We start from the raw sequence: 27,884 nt of genomic DNA, 5'->3' as shown, positions 1-27,884 counted from the left end.
AATGAATTTATCAGGTAAGTTCTTACATAAATTATGTTTTCTTTCATGTAATTAGCAAGAGTCCATGAGCTAGTGACGTATGGGATAATGACTATCCAAGATGTGGATCTTCCACGCAAGAGTCACTAGAGAGGGAGGGATAAAATAAAGACAGCCAATTCCGCTGAAAATAATCCACACCCAAAATAAAGTTTAAATCTTATAATGAAAAAAACTGAAATTATAAGCAGAAGAATCAAACTGAAACAGCTGCCTGAAGTAATTTTCTACCAAAAACTGCTTCAGAAGAAGAAAACACATCAAAATGGTAGAATTTAGTAAAAGTATGCAAAGAAGACCAAGTTGCTGCTTTGCAAATCTGATCAACCGAAGCTTCATTCCTAAACGCCCAGGAAGTAGAAACTGACCTAGTAGAATGAGCTGTAATCCTTTGAGGCGGAGTTTTACCCGACTCGACATAAGCATGATGAATTAAAGATTTCAACCAGGATGCCAAAGAAATGGCAGAGGCCTTCTAACCTTTCCTAGAACCGGAAAAGATAACAAATAGACTAGAAGTCTTTCGGAAATTCTTAGTAGCTTCAACATAATATTTCAAAGCTCTAACTACATCCAAAGAATGCAATGATCTCTCCTTAGAATTCTTAGGATTAGGACATAATGAAGGAACCACAATTTCTCTACTAATGTTGTTGGAATTCACAACCTTAGGTAAAAATTTAAAAGAAGTTCGCAACACCGCCTTATCCTGATGAAAAATCAGAAAAGGAGACTCACAAGAAAGAGTAGATAATTCAGAAACTCTTCTAGCAGAAGAGATGGCCAAAAGAAACAAAACTTTCCAAGAAAGTAATTTAATGTCCAGAGAATGCATAGGTTCAATCGGAGGAGCTTGAAGAGCCCCCAGAACCAAATTCAAACTCCAAGGAGGAGAAATTGACTTAATGACAGGTTTTATACGAACCAAAGCTTGTACAAAACAATGAATATCAGGAAGATTAGCAATCTTTCTGTGAAAAAGAACAGAAAGAGCAGAGATTTGTCCTTTCAAGGAACTTGCAGACAAACCTTTATCCAAACCATCCTGAAGAAACTGTAAAATTCTCGGAATTCTAAAAGAATGCCAGGAAAAATGATGAGAAAGACACCAAGAAATGTAAGTCTTCCAGACTCGATAATATATCTTCCTAGATACAGATTTACGAGCCTGTAACATAGTATTAATCACAGAGTCAGAGAAACCTCTTTGACTAAGAATCAAGCGTTCAATCTCCAAACCTTTAAATTTAAGGATTTGAGATCCTGATGGTAAAAAGGACCTTGCGACAAAAAGGTCTGGTCTTAACGGAAGAGTCCGCGGTTGGCAAGAGGCCATCCGGACAAGATCCGCATACCAAAACCTGTGAGGCCATGCTGGAGCCACCAGCAGAACAAACGAGCATTCCTTCAGAATCTTGGAGATTACTCTTGGAAGAAGAACTAGAGGCGGAAAGATATAGGCAGGATGATACTTCCAAGGAAGTGACAATGCATCCACTGCTTCCGCCTGAGGATCCCTGGATCTGGACAGATACCTGGGAAGTTTCTTGTTTAGATGAGAAGCCATCAGATCTATTTCTGGAAGTCCCCACATTTGAACAATCTGAAGAAATACCTCTGGGTGAAGAGACCATTCGCCCGGATGTAACGTTTGGCGACTGAGATAATCCGCTTCCCAATTGTCTATACCTGGGATATGAACCGCAGAAATTAGACAGGAGCTGGATTCCGCCCATACCAGTATTCGAGATACTTCTTTCATAGCCAGAGGACTGTGAGTCCCTCCTTGATGATTGATATATGCCACAGTTGTGACATTGTCTGTCTGAAAACGAATGAACGATTCTCTCTTTAGAAGAGGCCATGACTGAAGAGCTCTGAAAATTGCACGGAGTTCCAAAATATTGATTGGTAATCTCACCTCCTGAGATTCCCAAACCCCTTGTGCTGTCAGAGACCCCCAAACAGCTCCCCAACCTGTCAGACTTGCATCTGTTGAAATTACAGTCCAGGTCGGAAGAACAAAAGAAGCCCCCTGAATTAAACGATGGTGATCTGTCCACCACGTCAGAGAGTGTCGAACAATCAGTTTTAAAGATATTAATTGAGATATCTTTGTGTAATCCCTGCACCACTGGTTCAGCATACAGAGCTGAAGAGGTCGTATGTGAAAACGAGCAAAGGGGATCGCGTCCGATGCAGCAGTCATAAGACCTAGAATTTCCATGCATAAGGCTACCGAAGGGAATGATTGAGACTGAAGGTTTCGACAAGCTGAGATCAATTTTAGACGTCTCTTGTCTGTCAGAGACAGAGTCATGGACACTGAATCTATCTGGAAACCTAAAAAGGTTACCCTTGTCTGAGGAATCAATTAACTTTTCGGTAAATTGATCCTCCAACCATGATCTCGAAGAAACAACACAAGTTGATTCGTATGAGATTCTGCTAAATGTGAAGACTGAGCAAGTACCAAGATATCGTCCAAATAAGGAAATACCACAATACCCTGTTCTCTGATTACAGACAGAAGGGCACCGAGAACCTTTGTAAAAATTCTTGGAGCTGTTGCTAGGCCAAACGGCAGAGCCACAAACTGGTAATGCTTATCTAGGAAAGAGAATCTCAGAAACTGATAGTGATCTGGATGAATCGGAATATGCAGATATGCATCCTGTAAATCTATTGTGGACATATAATGCCCTTGCTGAACAAAAGGCAGGATAGTCCTTATAGTTACCATTTTGAATGTTGGTATCCTTACATAACGATTCAATATTTTTAGATCCAGAACTGGTCTGAAGGAATTCTCCTTCTTTGGTACAATGAAGAGATTTGAATAAAACCCCAGCCCCTGTTCCAGAACTGGAACTGGCATAAATACTCCAGCCAACTCTAGATCTGAAACACATTTCAGAAATGCTTGAGCCTTCGCCGGATTTACTGGGACACGGGAAAGAAAAACTCTCTTTGCAGGAGGCCTTATCTTGAAGCCAATTCTGTACCCTTCTGAAACAATGTTCTGAATCCAAAGATTGTGAATTGAATTGATCCAAATTTCTTTGAAAAATCGTAATCTGCCCCCTACCAGCTGGGCTGGAATGAGGGCCGCACCTTCATGTGGACTTGGGAGCTGGCTTTGGTTTTCTAAAAGGCTTGGTTTTATTCCAGACTGGAGATGGTTTCCAAACTGATACCGCTCCTGAGGGTGAAGGATCAGGCTTTTGTTCCTTGTTGTGACGAAAGGAACGAAAACGATTATTAGACCTAAATTTACCTTTAGATTTTTTATCCTGTGGTAAAAAAGTTCCTTTCCCTCCAGTAACAGTTGAGATAATAGAATCCAACTGAGAACCAAATAATTTATTACCCTGGAAAGAAAGGGAAAGCATCATTCCAAAAAGCTCTTCTAGCTAAAATAGCTAGAGACATATACCTGACATCAACTCTAATGATATCAAAGATGGCATCACAAATAAAGTTATTAGCATGTTGAAGAAGATTAACAATGCTATGAGAATTATGATCGGTTACTTGTTGCGCTAAAGCTTCTAACCAAAAAGTTGAAGCTGCAGCAACATCCGCTAAAGATATAGCAGGTCTAAGAAGATTACCTGAACATAAGTAAGCTTTTCTTAGAAAGGATTCAATCTTCCTATCTAAAGGATCCTTAAAGGAAGTACTATCTGCCGTAGGAATAGTAGTACGTTTAGCAAGAGTAGAGACAGCCCCATCAACCTTAGGGATTTTGTCCCAAAACTCTAATCTGTCAGATCGCACAGGATATAATTGCTTAAAACGTTTAGAAGGAGTAAATGAATTACCCAAATTATTCCATTCCCTGGAGATTACTTCAGAAATAGCATCAGGGACAGGAAAAACTTCTGGAATAACTACAGGAGATTTAAAGACCTTATTTAAACGTTTAGATTTAGTATCAAGAGGACCAGAATCCTCTATTTCTAATGCAATTAAGACTTCTTTAAGTAAAGAACGAATAAATTCCATTTTGAATAAATATGAAGATTTATCAGCATCAATCTCTGAAACAGAATCCTCTGAACCAGAGGAATCATTATCAGAATCAGAATGATGATGTTCATTTAAAAATTCATCTGAAAAATGAGAAGTTTTAAAAGACCTTTTACGTTTACTAGAAGGAGGAATAACAGACATAGCCTTCTTAATGGATTTAGAAACAAAATCTCTTATGTTAACAGGAACACTCTGAGTATTAGATGTTGATGGAACAGCAACAGGTAATGTAACATTACTAAAGGAAATATTATCTGCATTAACAAGTTTGTCATGACATTCATTACAAACAACAGCTGGAGGAACAGATACCACAAGTTTACAGCAGATACACTTAACTTTGGTATCTGTATCTTCTGACTCAAGGTCAATCTGGGACATCTTGCAATATGTAATAGAAAAAACAACATATAAAGCAAAATTGATCAAATTCCTTAAATGACAGTTTCAGGAATGGGAAAAAATGCCAGTGAACAAGCTTCTAGCAACCAGAAGCAATAAATAATGAGACTTAAATAATGTGGAGACAAAAGTGACGCCCATATTTTTTAGCGCCAAAAAAGACGCCCACATTATTTGGCGCCTAAATGCTTTTGGCGCCAAAAATTACGCCACATCCGGAACGCCGACACTTTTGGCGCAAAAAAAAACGTCAAAAAATTACGCAACTTCCGGCGACACGTATGACGCCGGAAACAGAAAATAATTTTTTGCGCCAAAAAAGTCAGCGCCAAGAATGACGCAATAAAATGAAGCATTTTCAGCCCCTGCGAGCCTAACGGCCCACAGGGAAAAAAGTCAAATTTTAAGGTAAGAAAAAAATTGATTTATTCATATGCATTATCCCAAATATGAAACTGACTGTCTGAAATAAGAATCCTGAGTCAAGGCAAATAAATGTTTGAACACATATATTTAGAACTTTATATAAAAGTGCCCAACCATAGCTTAGAGTGTCACAGAAAATAAGACTTACTTACCCCAGGACACTCATCTACATGTAGTAGAAAGCCAAACCAGTACTGAAACGAGAATCAGTAGAGGTAATGGTATATATAAGAGTATATCGTCGATCTGAAAAGGGAGGTAAGAGATGAATCTCTACGACCGATAACAGAGAACCTATGAAATAGAACCCGTAGAAGGAGATCATTGAATTCAAATAGGCAATACTCTCCTCACATCCCTCTGACATTCACTGCACGCTGAGAGGAAAACCGGGCTCCAACCTGCTGCGGAGCGCATATCAACGTAGAATCTAGCACAAACTTACTTCACCACCTCCATAGCAGGCAAAGTTTGTAAAAACTGATTTGTGGGTGTGGTGAGGGGTGTATTTATAGGCATTTTGAGGTTTGCGAAACTTTGCCCCTCCTGGTAGGAATTTATATCCCATAAGGCACTAGCTCATGGACTCTTGCTAATTACATGAAAGAAAATCTAATTGCAAGTTCTTTTATGTCCTTTTAATGCATGATTTCCATGTCCCTTTAAGGAGGGAGGCATTTTTAGACAAGATATTGCAGAACAAAGCATAGTGAGTTTTGTGGCAAACTAAAGTAGTAAATAAATAAAATAATTGAGATATAAAAACATAAAGAAATAAGAAACTACAAAATAAAATGGTTTTAAAATAACACTATTGATCAGTAAATGTCTGTACTTTAATCACAGACCAACGCCCCCCGTGCTCCTTGCTCTGATTTTGGAACCAAGACAAGTGCTTACTCATGTGTAAACACCAAGGACATGCTTCTAGCTGTAGTCAATATCAGTATGCTGGGACAAAACATTTTAAATCCCTTTAAACTAGGATGGAATATCCTTCCCTATATAAGTATTGGCACATTATAGTGATGCCCAGACTCAAATATCAAAGTTGAAACCAATTATTATTTGTTTTTGACAACTGCCTGTGCGATCTACAGAACAGAAGCCAAGGAGCCAAAGCTACTAGAATAGAGGGAAAACAATCTTGAATGACTCCTAAAAAGTAAAGCTGGCACCTCTATTTTCTAACCAGCCACTAGGTTTGGTTTAAGCTCGTCACCCTATGTTTGCCTAGGATACATGAGTTTAGGGTTCAGTTTTAAGTTAAAGTGTATACACAAGGTGGTAGATTGATGTTTGAGCCTCCCTTGATAGTGTAACAAATATATAATTAAAAACAAAGCATTAAAGGGACATTATACACTAGATTTTTCTTTGCATAACGGTTTTGTAGATGATGCCTTTAAAGGGACAGTCAAGTCCAAAAAAAACTTTCATTTTTCAAATAGGGCATGTCATTTTAAACAACTTTCCTTTTTTTATCAACAATTTTGCTTTGTTCACTTGGTATTCTAGTTGAAAGCAAACCTAGGAAGGCTCATATGATAATTTCTAAGCCCTTGAAGGCCGCCTCTATTTTATTTACTTTTCACAGCAGGGGAGAACAAGCTCATGTAGGCCATATAGATAGCATTGTGATCACGCCCGTGGCTAGTGGCAGACACTACACTAATTGGCTAAAATGCAAGTCAATAGATAAGAACTAAAAGTCATGTGATTAGGGGCGGTCAGAAGATGCTTAGATACAAGTTAGTCACAGAAGTAAAAAGTGTATTAATATAACAGTGTTGGTTTTGCAAAACTGGGAAATGGGTAATAAAAGGGATTATCTATCTTTTTAAACAACAACAATTCTGGTGTTGACTGTCCCTTTAAATAGCCCATTCAGTTTTTTTTTAAATGTATTGTTTTGCTTATTTTTAAATAACATTATGCTGATTTTTAGACTCCTAGCCAAGCCCCAAAGTTTTAGAATTATACTGTTGTCTACCTACTCCAGCTTGCTCCTGTTTGTGTATAGGGTCTTTTCATATGCAGGGGAGGGTCTGCTCTTTTTGCTTTCCAGCCCATTTCAGTGGGTGTCCCAACCTAACCTTTTCAACAGAGCTAAACTGGGAACTTCTAAGTAAGTCTTTAAAAGGTTTATACTGGATTTTGATATCCGTATCTGTGCACATTCTTTATAGTAGTGTCTATTACATGCAGTTATATGAAAATTGGTGTATACTGTCCCTTTAAATCTGTTAATAATCTAATAGTTTGTTGACTGAATGGACAGATTTGTATAAAACCCTGTACAGAGGAAGCCAGGAAGTTTACTCTTGCTAGCAAACTAATGGATCCAGGGTGGCAGTGAAGAGATGCGAGACAGTTGAGAGTACCATAAAGAGTTTGTCAATTTCCAAAACAAAAGTCATCTTTTTAAAAAAAAGAAAATATCAAGATAATATTTATTGCAGAAAATAATTAACAGGTTGCTTTACTAGTAATCCAGCTACAGCACCACAGAGCCCCCCCATGTTCAGGGAGTGGTACAGTCATATCCTATGCAGCGCACACCACAGACTAACACAGGAGCATGCGCTACTGTTCATCGGTGTTTGTTGCGATTCTCAGACATTGCTTTTGTGCATGCGTCACCTGTCTCGGATGATCAACTGTTTCTAATGTAGAGATGCAGGAAAACCTCCTGTGTTAGAGAATGAGGGGGAAGTAGGGCATACGATTGGCTGTAATTCTCACCTTAAAATAGGAGGTGGAAAAAACAGTGCAGCAGGGTATACTTGGCATTATAGCTAATGAAGCAACATGACTATTTTTTAGGCGGCATGGCATGTATAATAAAAAAAAGTGGCATATAGCATTACAATATAGCTATGCATACAAGGCAGTGTAATTACTTTTAAACATAAAGGATTCTTTAAAGGGACAGTAAAATCAAAATTAAGCGTAAAGGGGACATGAAACCCCAAATATTTATTTTGTGATTTAGAGAGAGCATGGAATTTTAAACAAACTTTCAAATATCTAATTTTCTTTGTTGTTTTGGTATCCTTATTTGAAAAGTATACCTAGGTAGGCTCAGGAGCAGCAATGCACTATTGCAGGGGTGGACACATCTGTTTAAAATTTAGGAACCCATAAGAATATTTAGGAGACAGGCAGTGGTATTTGTATATAGATATATGGAGAGTAAACCAAAAAGTTAGGAGCCAGGGGTAAAATTCTAGGAGCCAGTGGCTCCCAGGCTTGTGGGTTTGTCAAGCCCTGCACTATTGAGTTATGTCATTGGCTGACCTGATGTATTCACCTAGCTCAGAGTAGTGCAATACTGCTTCTTCAACAAAGGAAAACACATGAATGAAGCAAATATGATAATAGAAATGGAAAGTTGTTTAAATTTGCAAACGCTCCTGCCAAAGAATGCTAAAGACACACACATTGCTCCTAAGCTCCTATCAGCATACCTAGATTTACTCTTCAACGAAGGATATTAAGAAAACAAAAGCAAATTTGATAACAGAAGTAAATTGTTTAAACATGCATGCTCTATCTGAATCATGATGATATAATTTTGACTTTACTGTCACTTTAAGGTAAATGTGATCAATGACATTTTATTAGTTAAAGAACTTACTGTTGCTGGACTTCAGATCCCGATGTATTACAGGCACTATGGCTTCATCATGCAAGTAATTCATGCCCCTGGCGATCTGTACTGCCCAGTTAACCAGGATATCAGGGGGTATCTTCTTGCCAGACAGCACCCTGTTTAACGAACCTCCTCTGGCAAACTCCATGACCAAGCACAGATTTGGTTCCTTCAGACACACTCCTCGCAGAGCAATGATGTTCGGGTGGTTGAGCATTGCAAACAGTTTGGCTTCTTGCCGGACATTCTCAATAGTCTGGCTAATATCTTCATCAGGATCGTGACGAGCAGCTTTAACGGCAACCTCTTCATCTCCCCAAATGGCACGGTACACCTTGCCAAAGCCTCCAATACCAATGATTTCCTCCAATACCAGCTCGGAAAAGTCAATCTCTAATACTGGAAGCAAAAGAAGGAAATTTTTTTTAAAAAAAGTGAGAGTTTACATTTATCAATAAAAGAAAAAGAACATTTTCTGAAATCCAAACTATTTTTCCTGCCTGTAAGCCACAATATTCTCTGCCTGTATCTTTGGTTTGCTTTTGGTGTTCTTAATAAGATTACAGCACTGTACTAGCTTTCTAAGGGTACTAAATGTTACATATGATATAAAACTACCTTTAGGTTACATGTATAAGCTGTATGACCACATGTAAATATTGCCTACATGACAAAAGATATTGTTGTCTTTCTATGGGGCTTGTTTTTTTTATCAGTGGCGAAATTACGCTATTTCAGGACGACTGCAGGAGGGAGGGAGGCTATAATAGTGCGGCAGCGAGACCAGCAGTCTTATAGGCAGGAAAACCCTTAATGACAAACAGTCTACACCAGAATTTATATTGTTTAAAAAGATAGATAACCCCTTTATTACCCATTCCCCAGTTTTGCATAACCAACAGAGTTATACAATATACTTTTTACCTCTGAATACCTTGTACGTAGGATTCTGCAGACTGCCCCCTTATTTCAGTTCTTTTGAAAGACATGCATTTTAGATTTAGCCACACAATCTTTTATAACCAATTAAATAATAATAATAACTAGATATGTGTAGAATAAAAACTAGAAGCCAGTAATACCATTTTAGGATCTGTCAACCCTGCTTAATAGGAGAGTATTTTTTCATTACTTACAGCTTCCTACAGGTTTCCAGCTCTTCAAACACTAAAAGGGGACATGAAACCCAAACATTTTCTTTCATGATTCAGATACAATTTTAAATAGCATTCAAATTTACTTCTAATTATCTAGTTTGCTTCATTCTCTTGGTATCCTTTGTTGAAGGAGTAGTACTGCACTACTGAGAACTAGCTGAAACCCAATGACAAGAGGCAGCCACCAATCAGCAGCTTCTGAGCCTAACTAGCTATACTAGTTAACAAAGGATTAAAAAAAAAGCAAATTAGATAATGGAAATAAATTGGTATTTTTTAAAATTGAATGCTCAATCTGAATCATGAAAAAAAAAAAATTGTGTTTCATGTCCCTTTTCTTGATTAATATGTACTTCCAGGTGTCAGGATAATAACGACAAGTAATACAGGCAGATACGTAACGTGTTTTTTTTATTCTAATAAATAAATATTTAAGGTTAATTTAACACTCAGAATACAGCTCATTAACACAAAACTCTCAGACTTCAATTTTAGAACAAAATAATAGTTTAGGTCAAACCAAGGACTGTGACAATTTAAGCAGAAATATACAGTATCAGTGTGATTGGGTATCTGGGATATACCTATATGGGAAATTAATCTACAACCTGCTGCCCTGCAACATAGGACACATTTAATAGTTATCCAATGGTTCTTTTTTAAAACCTAGGGTATTATTTAAGGTGAAGTGTTTGAGTAGCCTCTGACAGCTGTCACTCATATCTCATTTGGGGCAGAGGGATACATTATGATGGATTTGAATGAAATCAACACTTCCTGCCACTAACATCCATTCTAAAAACACAGAGAATGGGTGATTTTTCTCTCTAAAGTTTCCTTCCTTTACGTTGTAGAGTAACTGCTGCTTAGCGCTATATAACGCCGTTCTAGTACAACTCAATATTTGGAGATTTCTCTAAGCGGTTGTATGCTGGCTTGATAGTAGCCTAGGTAATATTACATTATGTTTAAATCTTATATAGCATAATCGGATGAACCAGCTTAGACGTCTGCTGAAATTGTGGTATTGATATGTATGCATGTGCGTGACACAAATAAAGTGTGTATGTGTTCTCTATTAAAGGGATAGTCTAGTCAAACATAAAATTTCATGATTCAGATAGAGCATGCTATTTTAAGCAACTTTCTAATTTACTCCATTTATCAATTTTTCTTTGTTCTCTTGATATCTTTAGTTGCAAAAGAAGGAATGAAAGCTAAGGAGCTGGCTCATTTTTGGTTCAGGACCTGGGTAGCGCTTGCTGATTGGTGGCTACATTTATCTACTAGACTATTCCTTTTAAGTAGGATTGCAAGGTCATACTGTGCCAGAGAATCAAACTTATATAGCCACACAGATGTATATTGATAACATTGTGGATACAATAATATAAATTATGCATCTATGTTTCACTGAATGGCAACAAATAGTTCAGATGTAACAAACAGGACTGCTCAATCACGCAGCGTCTATGGAGGGAATTTATATTGCAATCTACTAATCAATAGAGTATTTGCAACGTTACTATTTTCTGATAGCATTAGACTATTAGAAGAACAATAACTTAGTAATTATTGTTCAATACATGAATACAGCTGTAGCTACATACCATTCTAATACTGAACTCGATGCATTACTAATTTACTTTTGAATAACACACTAATGTTAACATAAGAGATCATTTGTCATATACTAAAAAGTGTATCGCATATAACTTTTAACCTTTACTAAGTATAGGTCCATGCACGCTTTTTGAAGTACCACTCAATAATAACATTCAGTTCTCACACATAGTCTACGTAATGAGTAGATAACCCAATGTATTGGTTAAAAAGGGACACTAAACCCAATTTTTTTCTTTCGCGATTCAGATAGAGCGTGCAATTTTAAACAACTTTCTAATTTACTCCTATTATCAATTTTTCTTTGTTCTCTTGCTATCCTTATGTGAAAAAGAAGGCATCTAAGCTTTTTATTAGTTCAGGCCTCTGGACAGCACTTTTTTATTGGTGGATGAATTTATCCACTAATCAGCAAGAACAACCCAGGTTGTTCACCAAAAATGGGCCGGCATCTAAACATACATTCTTGCATTTCAAATAAAGATACCAAAAGAATGAAGAAAATTTGATAAAAGGAGTAAATTAGAAAGTTGCTTAAAATGTCATGCTCTATCTGAATCACAAAAGAAAAAAAAATTGGGTTCAGTGTCCCTTTAATAATGTGTTACTGATTTTTTGGCTCCATTGGAGCATTTATTTAAAGGGCCATTATAGTAATTTTATTATCAAAGGCTTAACAAACAGTTGATGATAATATTCAAATTTTACCAATATACATCTATTAAATGTAATTTTTTGTTTTAAAGATATTTTTCTTACAAATTTATATTGCTTCCACTGCCCATGAAAAGTGGGGATTCACCTTCCAATTAGCCTGTGAGTCGCTCGACCGACATGTAAGTCAGGGCCTGCACACTACAGCATTTCCTTAGTTCTTCACAACTTATGCAAAGAAGAGCGGGCTGCCAAATGCCAATCAAAAACCGATCCGGACCCTCTGCACGCGTTCACGAGGGAGTAGATCAGCAATGGTTGCTATGGGAACCTTTGAAGTGTCCAGACACGCTAGCAGAGATCGGGTAAACGTTGCTATGGGCAACCATGTCACCTGCTAGCGTGTCAGCCAGCGTTCACTGACTTCCACTTTCAGAATGCTCCCGTGCACGCTCCCATGTTTGATCAGCAAGCCAATGCTGATTGGACATGGGCAAAGGAGAAGAAGAAAAAAACGCACATTTCTGGGGCGTTTTGGAACAGCTCGTTGAGGGATTATTTTTTCCTACTTTAGAGTATGTTTTTTTAATATAAAAAAACACGTGTTTTTTTTTTTACAAAAAACAAGAGATGTTAATGTAATTAAAACAACGAAAAGGATTTAAATATATGTAAAATATGATTGTTTATTATGGACCTTTAAGGCCAAGATATTGTATATTATCTGAGAGATACCAATCACAATACAATAGCAGTCAGATTCTTACCAGTTTTTAATCATATGCCCATTTTTTTATAATTATTTTCAATAAAAGTTATGTTTTATTACATTTTCCAGCCTTACATTGGTCTGGGCACAGAGTGCTGTGAAATGCATCGCTTGTCTTGGATTCTTATCCAAAAACCTTTTAGTATTTGTATCCCTGTCTAGTGTCCGTATAATTGAATACAGTACTGTACTGTGTTTTGTTAAACTAAATTTAGCACTATTGCACACACACTATATATATATATATATATATATATATATATATATATATATATATATATATATATATATTCCAAAGTAGAGCGCATGCACACCTTCAAATTCAGCTGCCAGTGTGCCAACAGGCTATGGAATACAAGTAAAAAATGCAGCACTTGCTGGTCCTTTTAATCCAGTGTATTTATTAGTGTAACGTTACGGAGGGTGGGGGGTGGGAAGACACTCCTTTTTTACACACACATATACAGTACATACATACATATACAGTGGATAAAAAAAAGTCTACACACCCCTGTTAAAATGTCAGTTTTTTGTGATGTAAAAAAATGAGACAATGATAAATCATTTCAGAACTTTTTCCACCTTTAATGTGACCTATAAACTGTACAACTCAATTGAAAAAACAAACTGAAATCTTTTAGGTGGAGGGAAGTAAACAAAAAACTAAAATAATGTGGTTGCATAAGTGTGCACACCCTTAAACTACTACTTTGTTGAAGCATCTTTTGATTTTATTACAGCACTCAGTCTTTTTGGGTATGATTCTATCAGCATGGCACATCTTGACTTGGCAAGATTTGCCCACTCTTCATTGCAAAAACACTCCAAATCTGTCAGATTGCGAGGGCAACTCCTGTGCACAGCCTTCTTCAGATCACCCCACAGATTTTCGATCTGAATTCTGGTCTGGACTCTGGCTGGGCCATTCAAAATCTTTAATCTTCTTCTGGTGAAGCTATTCCTTTGTTGATTTGGATGTGTGCTTTGGATCGTTGTCATGCTGAACGATGAAGTTCCTGTTCATGTTCAGCTTTCTAGCAGAAGCCTGAGGTTTTGTGCCAATATGGACTGGTATTTGGAACTGTTCATAATTCTCTCTACCTTGACTAAGGCCCCAGTTCCAGCTGAAGAAAAAACAGCCCCAAAGCATGATGCCGCCACCACCATGCTTCACTGTGGGTATGGTGTTCTTTTGGTGATGTGCATTATTGTTTTTGCACCAAACATATCTTGGAATTTTGGCCAAAAAGTTCAACCTTGGTTTATCAGACCATAACACTTTTTCCCACATGCTTTTGGGAGATTTCAGATGTGTTTTTGCAAAATTTAACTGGGCTTGGATGTTTTTCTTCGTAAGAAAATGCTTTTGTCTTGCCACTCTACCCCATAGCCCAGACATATGAAGAATATGTGAGATTGTTGTCACATGTACCACACAGCCAGTACTTGCCAGATATTCCTGCAGCTCCTTTAATGTTGCTGTAGGCCTCTTGGTAGCCTCCCAGACCAGTTTTCTTCTCGTCTTTTCATCAATTTTGGAGGGACATCCAGTTCTTGGTAATGTCACTGTTGCACCATATTTTCTTCACTTGATGATGACTGTCTTCACTGTGTTCCATGGTATATCTAATGCCTTGGAAATTCTTTTGTACCCTTCTCCTGACTGATACCTTTTAACAATGAGATCCCTCTGATGCTTTAGAAGCTCTCTGCGGACCATGGCTTTTGCTGTAGGATGCGACTAAGAAAATGTCAGGAAAGATCTACTGGGACAACTGAACTTTATTTGGGGTTTATCAGAGGCACTTTAAATGACGACAGGTGTGTACTGACTCCTATTAAACATGATTTTGAATGCGATTGTTTAATTCTGAACACAGCTACATCCCCAGTTATAAGAGGGTGTGCACACTTATGCAACCACATTATTTTAGGTTTTTTGTTTACTTCCCTCCACCTAAAAGATTTCAGTTTGTTTTTCAATTGAGTTGTACAGTTTAAAGGTCACATTAAAAGGTTGAAAAAGTTCTGAAATGTATAAAAAATATGTAGTAATAGAAGGTGCTTACGCATTTAAAAATAAACCCCCAAAAAAAGCAAGATTCTTCGGATAATTATAGCTATTTGAGCACCTTTCCCAACTAACAATCTGGATTTTACAAATGTTTTTCCTATACAAGTACACATGCTTTATATTGCAGTCATACATCCTATGATGACTCTGCTTTGAACATCCGTTTAAGGCTAAAATAAATTATTTTGGGTGGAACAGAGCTAATTATATAAAGAATGTAGGGATTAGCTGCACACTCATTTTAACAGTATACTGGCAGGTATTACGTTCTATCCAGATTTCTCACAGATAGCTAGTTACAGCCTACAAAGAGGTATAGTCATTTTCATTGCCTCTGCAGAATATTTTGTATCTCTATTGTATGTCTAAGCCTACAGTTCCCCCTCCTTTTCCTGTACGTCACACGTGCAACTTCCACCAGTGCAAGTGAGTAAGGACAGAAGGGAGTAAATCTTGTGGAATACACACATACACATTTATTTTTTTTATAAAATGCCGGGTCATAAAGCAGAATTGCAGAATAAGCAAATGCATGATAAAAAAAGGCAATGCAATAAGTTACTTTAAAGGAACATTAAATACAGTAGAATTGCAGAAATAACAAGTGCATAATAAAAAGACAATGCACTTACTCTGCATTTCAAATAAGCAGTAGATTTCATATAACAAATTTACCCCCACCCCCATTTGCTGGCCCTATGTCATGTGACAGCCATCAGCCAATCACAGACTAGTTTACGTATATACACTCAGCTTGTGCACATCATGCTCAGTAGGAGCTGGTGCCTCCGAAAGTTTGCATATAAAGTTGAAAATGGAAGCAAACTGGAAAAACTGCATGAACGTTTAAATGAGCATTTTTTGTGTGACAAAATGTCTTAACTAGGGTTGCCACCTCGGCTATGTTTTCCTAGACACTTATGAGCTACACATGCTGCAGGGTGTGCAGAGGAAAACATTCATTGTGCTGCTGGAGTGAACAAAAGTAGTGACCCTGGACTGCACTATTCATGTTCCTCCCTGCACACCCTGCAGCATGGGTAACTTATAAGTGTCCAGGTGGCAACCCTACTTGTAAAAGCCAATCACAGATTCATATATTGAATGCCATATCTGAATCATGAAAGTTTAAAGTGAATGTAAACTTTCATGAATTAGTGCCCGTTTTTAAAAAAAACTATTAAACAGGGGCACTTTCATTTATGAAAGTTTACATTGCATTGTTGTTGTTTTTTTTTTTAAAATACTTACCTTTTTCTGCAGCCAAGTCGGACCAGCGATCCTCTGCCTACTTCTCCTGCTGTACTTAGCACAGCAATGACGAACCCGACTTCCTCCAATCATGGCGTGCACCCCAGAGCAAACATTTCCTGAGGCCACACTGTGATTGGAGGAAGCCGGATTCGTCATTGCTGTGCTAAGTACAGCAGGAGAAGTGGGCGGATTGCTGGTCCAACTGCAGAAAAAAGTAAGTATTTTAAGAAAAATAATAATAGTATTTTGAAAAACCGGGCACTGATTCATGAAAGTTTACAATACATTCACTTTAATTTTGACTTTCATGTCCCTTTAACGTTGTTTCTCTAATATTTTATTGCAAAAAAAAAAAAAAAAAAAAAAGCAAGATTATCTGTTTAACATCCACATTGCTTTCTCGAACAAAAAAAACAATTTTCTAGGTATAATACAGGTCTCTAAAAACAGCAGCTAACAATATAAATAAAAGTTAGTTTTTACACACAGTAATAACGATTACAAATCTTGCTGCTTCAGCCATACAAAAGGCATAAAGTTAGTTTAGAATGTAAAAGAGAGCACTTTCAAATCCGTCTTTTTTTTTTTTTTTTTTTTTTTTTAAATGGATTTTCCATGATGAGATAAAATACTTTTTTTTTACTTTTGGGTTATGCCACTCTCCAACAGACTTGTGGGATTTTTCTTATCATCCAGTAACATTCTGTCCAACAGAACAATTTTTCCTTCAGTGGATCATTTGCATTTAGTGGCATGTGAATGTGTGAAGCTGAGTTTTAAAGGGTCATTAAAGGGACAGGAAACCACAACATTTTCTTTCAATAATTTGGATAGAACATACAATTTTAAAACAACTTTCCAATTTACTTCCCAAAACAGCAACACTTATGATTTTATTCTTCTTTATGGTTCAGTTAAACTTAACTGAAAATCTGAAAAGAGAACAATCATTTTTAGCTCTATTCATTAGGGCTGGACGATTAACCGCATATAGGGGGGCCTGGGGAGGACATCACGCCACGACGATCGTGCTGTGTGAATACAATGGAAGGAGACCCCGGACCACCGGTAACTGAGTGACATGTTCTGGCCTAGCATATAGCTAGGCAGAGGAGCCGTGCACACACAGCAGTTAGAAGAGGCGGCACTGCGGGGCATAAAAGAGTGGAGACACATGGTCAAGGTGGGTTGCTCACTCAGGCGACTGGAGGCAAGCAAGTAAGAAACTTGCATTACGGGCAGGATAAAGCAGAGATCTGACTGCACTGCCACTGTCTGCAGGGTTATAAAATCTAAAGTAAACAAGCTCTGGGGAGAGGGAGGGAGGCTCTGTGGAAGTGAAAGCAGTCTGAATAACAGATGTGGTACTGCCCTGGCATATACTTATACCTGGAGATGTATCCATTAAAATATTTGTTTTTAGAGCTGCAACAACTAATCGGCATAATCGATAATAATCGATTGCAATTACTTGGTCTGTGCACAGCACCAGCTGCTTTACTCCACTGAGCTTATGCACATAATATTGTGTTTTATGGTTATGCCCTTAGACTAAAGGACGTCTACAGTTGTTTACTTTTCACTTTTTATGGACAGTATAAGTTTCTTTTTAAGTTTACAACTACTCCTGGCTTATGTGCAACCCAGAAATAATAGGAATCATAATTTGGATTGTTTATATTAAACCAGGTAATTTGGGACAATACTTTGCATGATATAGCGCTGAGCTTGTTATTTACACCTAGCCATAGATTGATGGGATTTGTTATATGAATTGATGTCACTATTACCTGTTTGCACAATTATTAGCGGATCGCTTACTATTGCTGATATGTGTACTCTATAGAAAAATGTGTAAGGCTGAATCCTGTTACTGATATATAGTCTTAGCCCTTTTGACTTTTTTTGTTTTTTATATTTTTAATTAACTGGAATATGTACCAAATTCAACCTCTGTAAGTATATATCTGTTATTTTAAGAGTGTACTAGATATTTTTTCCCCTAACCTTATAGCTGGTTGTTTTCCATTGCATATAGATATTCAAGATATTTTTATGTCAGAATGAAGTCCATGCTTACTTTAAGAGGCCCCTTGCATTGGTGGAGCTTACAAAGATAAATATTCCACCTTGGTGAAATTGGCAAAAACCTACTTATGCATCTCAGGCACCTCAACACCACCTGAGCGCCTCTTCTCTGCTGCAAGCAAAATAGCTTGCAAAAAAAGAGAGCCAGCCTCAGCCAGGAGCATGTGGTCATGTTGACATTTTTGCATTTCAATGCAAAGTTTCTGAAAGAGTGAATAACAGAATGTTCTGCTGCTTAAAAAATTGGACCAACAGTTGTGTCAATGTAAAGTTTTAGTCTGAAGTTTATATGTATAACACTCAGTATGTGGATTTTATTTTAAATATAGGAAAAAAATGATTTATTTATTTTTTGTCTGATTAGTCGAAAAAATAATCGTCCGATTAATCGATTATGAAAATAATCGTTAGTTGCAGCCCTATTTGTTTTTATTTTCATACATCTACACAGTAAGTAAAAAACGTTTAATGGCTAATGCTTTACATACTTACAGTATATATGTAATGTAGGTGTTTGAAAATAATAATAATTATTTTATTGAATAAATCTCCAGGAATAAGTATATGCAGCAAGTTATTCAGACTGCTTTCACTTCTACTGAGCCCGTCTCCCCCCTCCCTCTCCCCTCGGAGCTTGTTTAGAAAATTAAGGTGTTTTAGTAAAAAAAATTTTTTAAAAATAGCGATTTTCATTTTTGCCCATATGGCCCAGCCCTACTATTCATCATCTTGCAATTTATGCAGAAATCGAGTAGGTATAAAATATCTAACCATACAAATATTATGCAGAATTCTAAATACATGTTCCCTATTCAAAATCACTAAGCATAGCAAAAACATTTTTTAAAAAAGAAACAAAACAAAAAATCATAAAATAGTTGTACATAAAGAAGTGTACAAAATATCACCCTTTGTTATATTCTTATTAGTTCAGACAAACATCGATCTATGAGCCCTAACAACAACAGTACAAATAAGTTGCGCAAGTGGTTACTGCCAGGTTATCAATCTTACTATAACAATCACTTCATTGCTATAAGGACATTAAACCACTTACTTGAATCGTGAAACCTCTTTCAAATGCAGATTATTATGATATGTTGTTATGGTTAGGGCGTAATAAAGGCCTCTTAAAAAACAACAGAACCCAAAAAATATAACCAAAGAGGAGAGGTAGTTGACAAATCATCCAGCAGTGGTTGGACACAAGACCGTTTGTTTGAAAGACCAGGATTGCTGCTTTCAAATAAGGGGTCTTAAGTTTATGTATGTATTGTGAGGGGCAACATAGGGGGATATCCCACCCCACTGATATTGTTCCATAAGCTTATGGTTCTGACAGTTGGTCAGAGGATAACCACAGGACATGTGACCCCTCCTTTAAAAGAGCAGGGTTGTTTGCCCTTTTACAGCACAGGTGTAAATTTCTATGGTAATCACATGCTTTTTAAAGGGGCAAGAGACCACTCATTTGATTGTGGGCAATGTCCTCTTTCACGTGAGGGGTATTGGGTGTAACTGTGTTGTATGCAGTCTTAAGGGGATATGGGCAACTTTGCGGCCACTATCCTCCATACAGAATATACATTAGGTAGGTGATTGGCATAAAATGTCAATCCCATACTAATGACAGGGGTGTAAGAACCCATACCGGAAAGAGGGGATTCTCCTCTTTTAAACTGGGGTCTCATACATCTTTGTGTTTTTTGGTGAGGAATTGGGGGGGGGGGATCTAAAAGTACCTCCTATCCCTCTTCAAAACACAGTATGGCTGTCTACTTGGGGCAAGTGATCACCATTACAAAACGGTGATCACCTGCATTATAGAGGGCAAGTGACCCCTCATTTGAAAGAGGGGGTATTAACTTTCAAATGAGAGGTAACTTGTCCCTCTAGCAGCTCACACAGGAGGGGAGATAGGTGCTCAATCAGAGCTCCCCTCCCCTCTGGTGAGACTGCAGGTATTCACCATTTTTACGGTTATCACCTGTAACGCCCCTTTCAAATGAGGGGTCACTTTCCCCTCTAGCCCAAACAGGGGGAACCCCTCCGGTTAAAAGAATATTCAATGCTGCTGCAGGTAATTGCAGTTTTTATAGGGTTCACCTGCAACTTACAGAGACATGCTACCCCACATTTGTAAGACTCTCTTCTTTCAAACGAGGGGTCACTTGTCCTTATAAGGGGCCTGGGGTACAAGCTTCCAAAGCCCTCTTACCCAGCCCCGCCCCCTTGTGATGTCACCATGGGCTGCAGTCTCTCTTTCCTATCTGTAGTGCGGTGGTCCCAAGGATCTGGAACAGAAAGGGGGCCCCAGAATGACGAACCTGTGCGTTATCTGCACTGCAGGAGAAATGTGCATGATAAAGATGCCTCCTCAAGAGCATCTAAGTGGTTAAAAACCATGAGATTGCATAACATTTTAAGCTATCGACCCTACACTACTGTGTTTAAAACCCCTCTGCTCGGGACCCACACTGAGCAGAAACTATTGCTGACCCAATCAGCAGTGCTAGTTGCACATCGGAGTCTAGTGCTGCTGATTGGATCAGAGGCAGTTTTCGCATGAGACCAAGCAAAGCTCCACAGGTCTTCTACTGTGAGTTTATCCCCTTTGCAGGTTTAAACACAGAGCAGTAGTGAAAATTATGGGCTTTCCAATTACTGTTAAAAGTGGTCCAGACACCAGACTTAGAAGGACATGAAACCCAAAATGTTTATTTCACGATTCAGATACAGCATGCTATTTTAAACAACATTCCATTTTACTATGACTATCTAATTTGCTTTGTTTTCTGTTGGTATCCTTTGCTGAAAAGCATACTTAGGTAGGCTCAGGAGCAGCAAAGCATTACTGGGAGCTAGCTGCACATATGTATATTGTCATTGGTTTACTGTTGTGTTCAGCTAGCTCCCAGTAGTGTATTGCTGCTCCTTCAATAAAGGATACCAAGATAATGAAGTAAAATTGATAATAGAAGTAAATTGAAAGAGTTTTTTTTTTTTAAATGCAAGCTCTATCAGAATCATGAAAGAAAAATTTGGGGTTTCATGTCCCTTTTACACTTCTATATTCGCCGCAGTCATTTGTTGCACACTCATTTATAGATGCCCCTAATAGGAAACAGCAAAGAAGGAAATCGATGTTACAACATGGTACATATTACTTTATGGACAATAAAAAAAAAATAAAAGTATTTTTTCAATATTTAAACAACTAATGTATTTTTTAAAATTACATCTGAATATTGTCAGGCTAATCATTGCTCTGAACATAACATTCTAACATTTAGCAACCAATCAGCAAGCGCTACCCAGGTTCTGAACCAAAGATGGGCCGGCTAGTAAGCTTACAATCCAGCTTTTTTAAATAAGGATACCAAGAGAACAAAGAAAATTTGATTAATAGGAGTAAATTAGAAAGTTGCTTAACTGATTTAAAGGATTATTTGTGCAACAAACAAACATTGAAAACAAAATATTAAATCATTTACGCTAAATTTTGGTCTTAATTTTTTAGCCAAATGGTCAGTAAAATCAGATGGGTGGTGTACCCTTTAAACAGGTCCTGGGGAAACACTTTTTTTTTTTTAGAGTTAAGTCCCTGTAACAAAAGGCTTGGCTGACAAACACAGATGCAGCGTAAGATGCACTTCCATTCAAAACCAAGCGATGTCTGTAAAAGCTACACAAACTGTGCCGTATCCTGCTCCCTTTTTTCATTGTTTTTATTACAAACAAGTATTGTACTGAACTTCCTGGCACGTGATTGCAAAGGCTTTGACCCTTAAAAAAAACAAAAAAAAATCCAACAGCCTACATTTAGCCATCCTTAATAGGTTTACAGGAAAATCCCTTTTAAAAGCAGAGGAATTATTTAGAAAAAAACCTCACATAACAAGATGAAGCCAAGTATTATATTTATATTGATAGGTGGGAAAACATGGCAGCTCCTACAGCTGTGTTGTACTATATATTAGGGTTGCACCGATACCATTTTTTTATGACCGAGTACAAGTACCGATACTTGTTTTCAAATACTCGCCGATACCAATTACCGATACTTTTTTTTTTTTTTATGTCATGTGACAGTTTACCAAGCACAATATAGACTAATTATTTAAGATTCCTTCTTTATAATTATAAAGGACTGTAATTCAAAAGACATTATGAAATAATAAAACAGTTTTATTTGTCACAAAGTTCACAGAACATGTTTATAAATACAAATATTACAATAAAATATTAAATTTAAAGGGGTGATGCAATTGGGTTGTAGGGCTGTTATATAACATCAATCTGACATGTGTATGCAGGTTCGACTCTAAGTTGAACAGTCTTTCACTTTCCACACTACTGCATGGGGCAGAAAGATATTTTTGGCCCATTGTAGCCAGAGCTGGAAATCTGTTTATTAACTGCCCAGTACTTCAGGGGTTTGTCTGAATGAGGTACAGTGATCTCTCCTACAATAATACAAATAACAGCAATTTGTATTGGCAGAACAGTACTAAACAATTTTTAGTTGAGTCTCCACTCCAGTTTAAAATGAAATGGGAACATACAGTTTGAAAAAACGCCACAAGATAGCATATGGGTAGGAAGTGGAGGTATCGGTTTAAGTATCGGTGCATTTGCATGAGTACAAGTACTCATGCAAATACTTGGTATCGGTACCGATAGCGATACCGATACTAGTATCGGTGCAACCCTACTATATATCCAACTGCAAATCTCAGAACTTTACATTTAAGAATAGTAGATAAAACAAAAATAAGACTTTCCACAAAATCATAACAATCATAACAGTTAAAAGGCTCATGAAAGTCTCAAACTTTGATGATTCGAGCAGAGCATGTTATTTTAAAGCAATGGTAAATAACGGCAAAATATAAAATGCCTGTTGATTCCATTAGACTTTCGCAAATTAAATTTTATATTTATCTATAAACAAAAACAAAAGCTTGGGAAGACTGATATACATGTCAAGAAGTGCTCTAGTGCATCAGGTGCTTGCGGTGTATTCAGCGCTATATGAATTACAAAGATGGTGGCCACAAGTAGCATTCAGCAATTTTTGGAGACGGATTTCTATTTCTGAAAGTGCAATACACTAAGGTCTGTGAAAATCCAGAACTTAGTGTATTGCACTTTTTACAAGAATAAATCTGGCTCTGAAAATTGCCTAATACACTAAATGCACGTCTACAAAGAAATATGTTTTTAAAACATTTGAAAATAAAAGTAAATGGAAATGTCTCTTAAAGGGATAGTAAAGTCCAAAGTAACTTGCACGATTCAGATAGGTCATGTAATTTTAAACAACTTTCTAATTTACTTTTATCATTAAAATTTGCTTTGTTCTTTTGTTATTCTTAGTTGAAAGCTAAACCTAGGTAGGCTCACATGCTAATTTCTAAGCCCTTGAAGGCCGCCTCTCATCTGAATGCTGTTTTCCACAGCTAGAGGGCATTAGTTTGTGTTTCATATAGATAACACTGTGCTCACGCACGTGAAGTTATTTAAGAGTCAGCACTAATTGCCTGAAATGCAAGTCTGTCAAAAGATCTGCGATAAGGAGGCCGTCTGCAGAAGCTTAGATACAAGGTAATTACAGAGGTAAAAATTATATTAATATAACTTTGTTGGGTTTGCAAAACTGGGGAATAGTAAATAAAAGGGATTATCTATCTTTTTAATCAATAACATTTTTGGGGTTTACTATCCCCTTAAAACGGCATGCTCTATTTGAAAAATAACATTTTAACTTACATGACCCTTTATTTACCACAGACCAGTTCCCAGAACATGCATGTGCTCGGATATTTGACTATAAACATTTATTTCCACTTCAAGATAGAGAGAAGAATAGAGACTGGCACTTTATATGTATACCATCAAAAAAAATGTAAAGGGAAATATAAAATACTTGTGTGTAACAAACTGGTATGGTGGTATAGGAACAACTCATCTCTCCTGGCAACAAACCTGGTAATGGACTCCACTCACAGAATAAAGTGGGATATACGCTCTGACAAAGAGCGCTAATCCCAGAGTAGTTTGGATGCAAAATCCATTACAAAATAACCACACTTACGTCTTCTAGATTACAAACAATGTATTGACCCTTAAAGTGAAAGGTCAAAATTGAAATGTGAAAGTGTGAATTTCAATTTTAAATTCGAAGCATTTTTGTAAAATAATATCATAAGCAAAAATACTTCTAGTAAAAAGTGGTTACTGTTTTTCAGCGGCATACACACATATGCAGTGAGGGCCCGTGCACCAGCATTCAAACACTAGAGAGAGCTCTGTATTAAAGGGAGAGTCTAGTTAAAATTAAACTTTCATGATTCAGATAGGGCATGCAATTTTAACCAACTTTCCAAATTACTTTTATCATCAAATTTGCTTTGTTCTCTTGGTATTCTTTGTTGAAAGCTCCCTAGGTAGGCTCATGATAATTTTTAAGCCCTTGTAGGTTGCATTTGACAGTTTTTTTACAGCTAGATAGTGCTAGTTCATGTGTGCCGTATGGATAACATTGTGCTCACGCCTGTGGAGTTACTTATGAGTTAGCACTGACTGGCTAAAATGCAAGTCTCTGAAAATAAATGAAATAAGGGGGAAGCATGCAGAGGCTTACATACAAGGTAATCGCATAACTAAAAAGTATATTAATATATGCAAAACTGGGGAATGGATAATAAAAAGGGATTATCTATCTTTTTAAACAATATAAATTCTGGAGTAGACTGTCCCTTTAAGCATATATATTTTCTTTAAAATTCTGATGTTGCTCAATATAAAAAGGCTCCATTACTACACTGAAGTATATGTGCACACTCCCATGAATTACTCTAGTATCTACTATGGATTGGTTAGTGATACATTCACAGTTAAATCCCAAAGGTGAATCACAGAAATGTATGGTCATTACAGGCAATGGGAAGCACCAAAGGAAATGGGGCCTTTGGTGTTTTGAAATGAAGCAAAACTGGACTGCAAGTAAATAATTAATAATAAAAGACCAAGTTAGACTTATATGTCACTTTACAGATAATTTGGTCTGTAGGTTCTACTTAAAGGGATACTAAACCCAATTTTTTCTTTTATGATTCAGATAGAGCATGCCATTTTAAGCAACTTTGTAATTTACTCCTATTCTCAATTTTTCTTCCTTCTCTTGCTATCTTTATTTCAAATGCTTAGGAGCTGGCCCATTTTAGGTTCAGCACCCTGGATAGTGCTTGCTTATGGGTGGCTACATTTAGCCACCAATCAGCAAGCGCAACCCAGGTGCTGAACCAAAAATGGAACGGCTCCCAAGCATTGCATTCCTGCTTTTCAAATAAAGATAGCAAGAGAAGGAAGAAAAATTGAGAATAGGAGTAAATTACAAAGTTGCTTAAAATGGCATGCTCTATCTGAATCATGAAAGAAAAAAATGGGTTTGGTATCCCTTTAATGGAGTCATGTGTTGCATTTTCCATATTAAAACCTAATAATGTTATCATATCAATTACAATTAACAACTTTGAAGAAGGCTTTGACTAGCATAGATATTAATTTTGGTTTTAAAACATGTTATTTTTTTTTTAACTGAACAGTACCAAAGAATTCATGTTTTCTTACAATGTAAAGGAGAGGCTGGATAGCAAGGCAGATCTTCTACTCTTTTGCCCTGTAGCTTGCTGGAGAAGCTCTGTGTTCTGGCCACGTAGTTGCTGGGAAAGATGCCTACCCGATTTTGAATCTTTCCGGTCCACCAGCCCTCATCCCCTGACACACTAGAGTCTTTGGAGAGCACCTGAACCAGGTCACCTAACCGCAGGGTCAGCTCATCTTCACCTGAGGCTTCGTAATCAAACACTGCTGTCCAATAAAATGGAGTTGATGGAGAGGATGAAGGCTGTTCTCCAATGACCCCAGCCACTTCACAAGCTCCTCCTCCTCCACCATCATATTCTTCCTCCAAATACTCCTGCTTGTTGGGTACCTCTCCCTTGTCCTCCTGCTCCTCATCTTCCTCTGGAACCAATGGTACAGGTAATACTGATGCATTTGTTGTTCCCCTGATAATCCCAAATGAAGTTTTGCTACTTCCGGGCAAGGAGAGCAGAGATCTGAGGGGATCCATTGAACTGATCCATAGGGGAGGCTTGGAGTTTGGAGCTTTGTGCTCATGCACGGACACTTTTTTTTTTTAGGATGGAAACACTACAGCTTTAAGGAAGTCTATGTAAAGATATTCACTGATTACCTAAAAACTACTTAATCCAAACCTGGATGTTCTTGAAGAAATATTACTTAGGTGATTATGGCATTGAGTCCACGGTTTGTGCGCCACAGGAGGTGAGAATACAGAAGGAAGTCCTGGCAAATCCAGATCTGACATTGACAGTTCCTCTGATTCCAGCAGTAGCTGATACAGCAGATCCCGATGCTTGAGAAAAGGGACACAATGACAACAGGACTTAGGTTCAGAAATAAAGACAGATTTTCTGTAGCAGTTCTAAACGATCCCAATACACTGGATACACCATATCTTGAGGTTAGTAATAAGAATCTGCTGATCTAGTATACTAAAAACTTGTAGTAGGAATACGCCAATAAAACTGTATACAAGGTATACAAGAAGGTCCCACATCAGATGGTGCAGATGCAGAGCTCCAGTGATAATGAAAGTCCATTAGGTTTACCCACATATAGTAAATCCAATAACCACAGATCCAAAAGAACCAGACAAGTGAGTAGATTATAGTCCAGCAGAAGCTATATCAGCAATAGGAAATGGTGTAGTACATTCCAAAGAATATTCTTCCATAGACCAGGAAGAGTGGATGTAATATAATGAATGGGAACACTAACCCAGAAGTTCCTGTATGGAGAAAAACAAGTGTGTCAGGATATTCCGATTCACCAGAATCTGCAGATCCAGGGCCCTTCAGGGAGAAGCTCGTCTGTCCCGAATTAGGCAGCGTCTTAGCCGGTCCACCCTGGGTACTCAGTACTCATCACTCCAGCAGCTGGTCGTTCTACTAAAAACGAATAAGCGGCTGACCAGCAGCATCACTCAGCTCTCCAGTGTTCGCTACCCGCACCCATCCGCCGGCGCTCCAGTCCAGCGCTGTACAAGGAAGGAAGCTCGACTACTGCAACCTCTCTCATCTCCTATTGGATAGCAACCTGATCCATCTCACAGCAATGGTTCCCGATTGGGCAATAGGTCCAGTTTGTATCGCACTACCTTCCAATCTAATTTGCACGCCTCCCCCACTGAGAAAACCTGCTGACCGTCGGCTGTTTTTTTTTTTTTTTTTTTTTTTAAACAAAACTTTAATGCTGTTTAATAACAATACTGAATACGACAGGTTGTACAGGTGTCCCGCCAATAGCTTTCAAGGCTTAATTTTCTTTATTCGCATTATTTCTCCATAAAGGTACAGTAGGTTCACCTAATTTGCCAGGTACATAGTTTTGCATTAACCCTTTAGGCTAGTGGCGTATGATGAAATGGGTCGAAAAAAAAGCTTAAATTCCCTGTTTAATTATGTGAAGTAAAAATAAAATGTGTACTTAAATTATCAAAGGGATATGAAACCCAACATTTTTCTTTCATGATAAGATGCATGCGATTTTAAACAACTTTTTGAATTACTTCGTTGTCTTGGTATCTTTTGTTGAAAACAGGGACGTATGCTTAGG

At 37.5% G+C, this 27,884-nt stretch overlaps 1 protein-coding gene across 1 annotated transcript in view; it reads right to left on the bottom strand.

Annotated features, from left to right (window-relative positions):
• Positions 1 to 27,264, bottom strand: part of MAP3K9 (mitogen-activated protein kinase kinase kinase 9) — a 208,450-nt gene extending 181,186 nt beyond the window's left edge. Inside the window, exons 1-2 of the mRNA XM_053711279.1 lie at positions 25,812 to 27,264; positions 8,543 to 8,956 (exon numbers count right to left, since the gene is read on the bottom strand). Of these exons, the coding sequence (XP_053567254.1) occupies positions 8,543 to 8,956; positions 25,812 to 26,316 (919 nt within the window). The 5' untranslated portion in view covers positions 26,317 to 27,264. The remainder of the gene's footprint in view (positions 1 to 8,542; positions 8,957 to 25,811) is intronic.
• Positions 27,265 to 27,884: the final 620 nt, after the last annotated feature.

Source organism: Bombina bombina, chromosome 1 (assembly GCF_027579735.1).
Source record: "Bombina bombina isolate aBomBom1 chromosome 1, aBomBom1.pri, whole genome shotgun sequence".
NCBI classification, from domain to species: domain Eukaryota; kingdom Metazoa; phylum Chordata; class Amphibia; order Anura; family Bombinatoridae; genus Bombina; species Bombina bombina.
The sequence above is the reverse complement of the archived record's forward strand: the minus strand, read 5'-3'. Positions and strand labels throughout refer to the sequence as shown.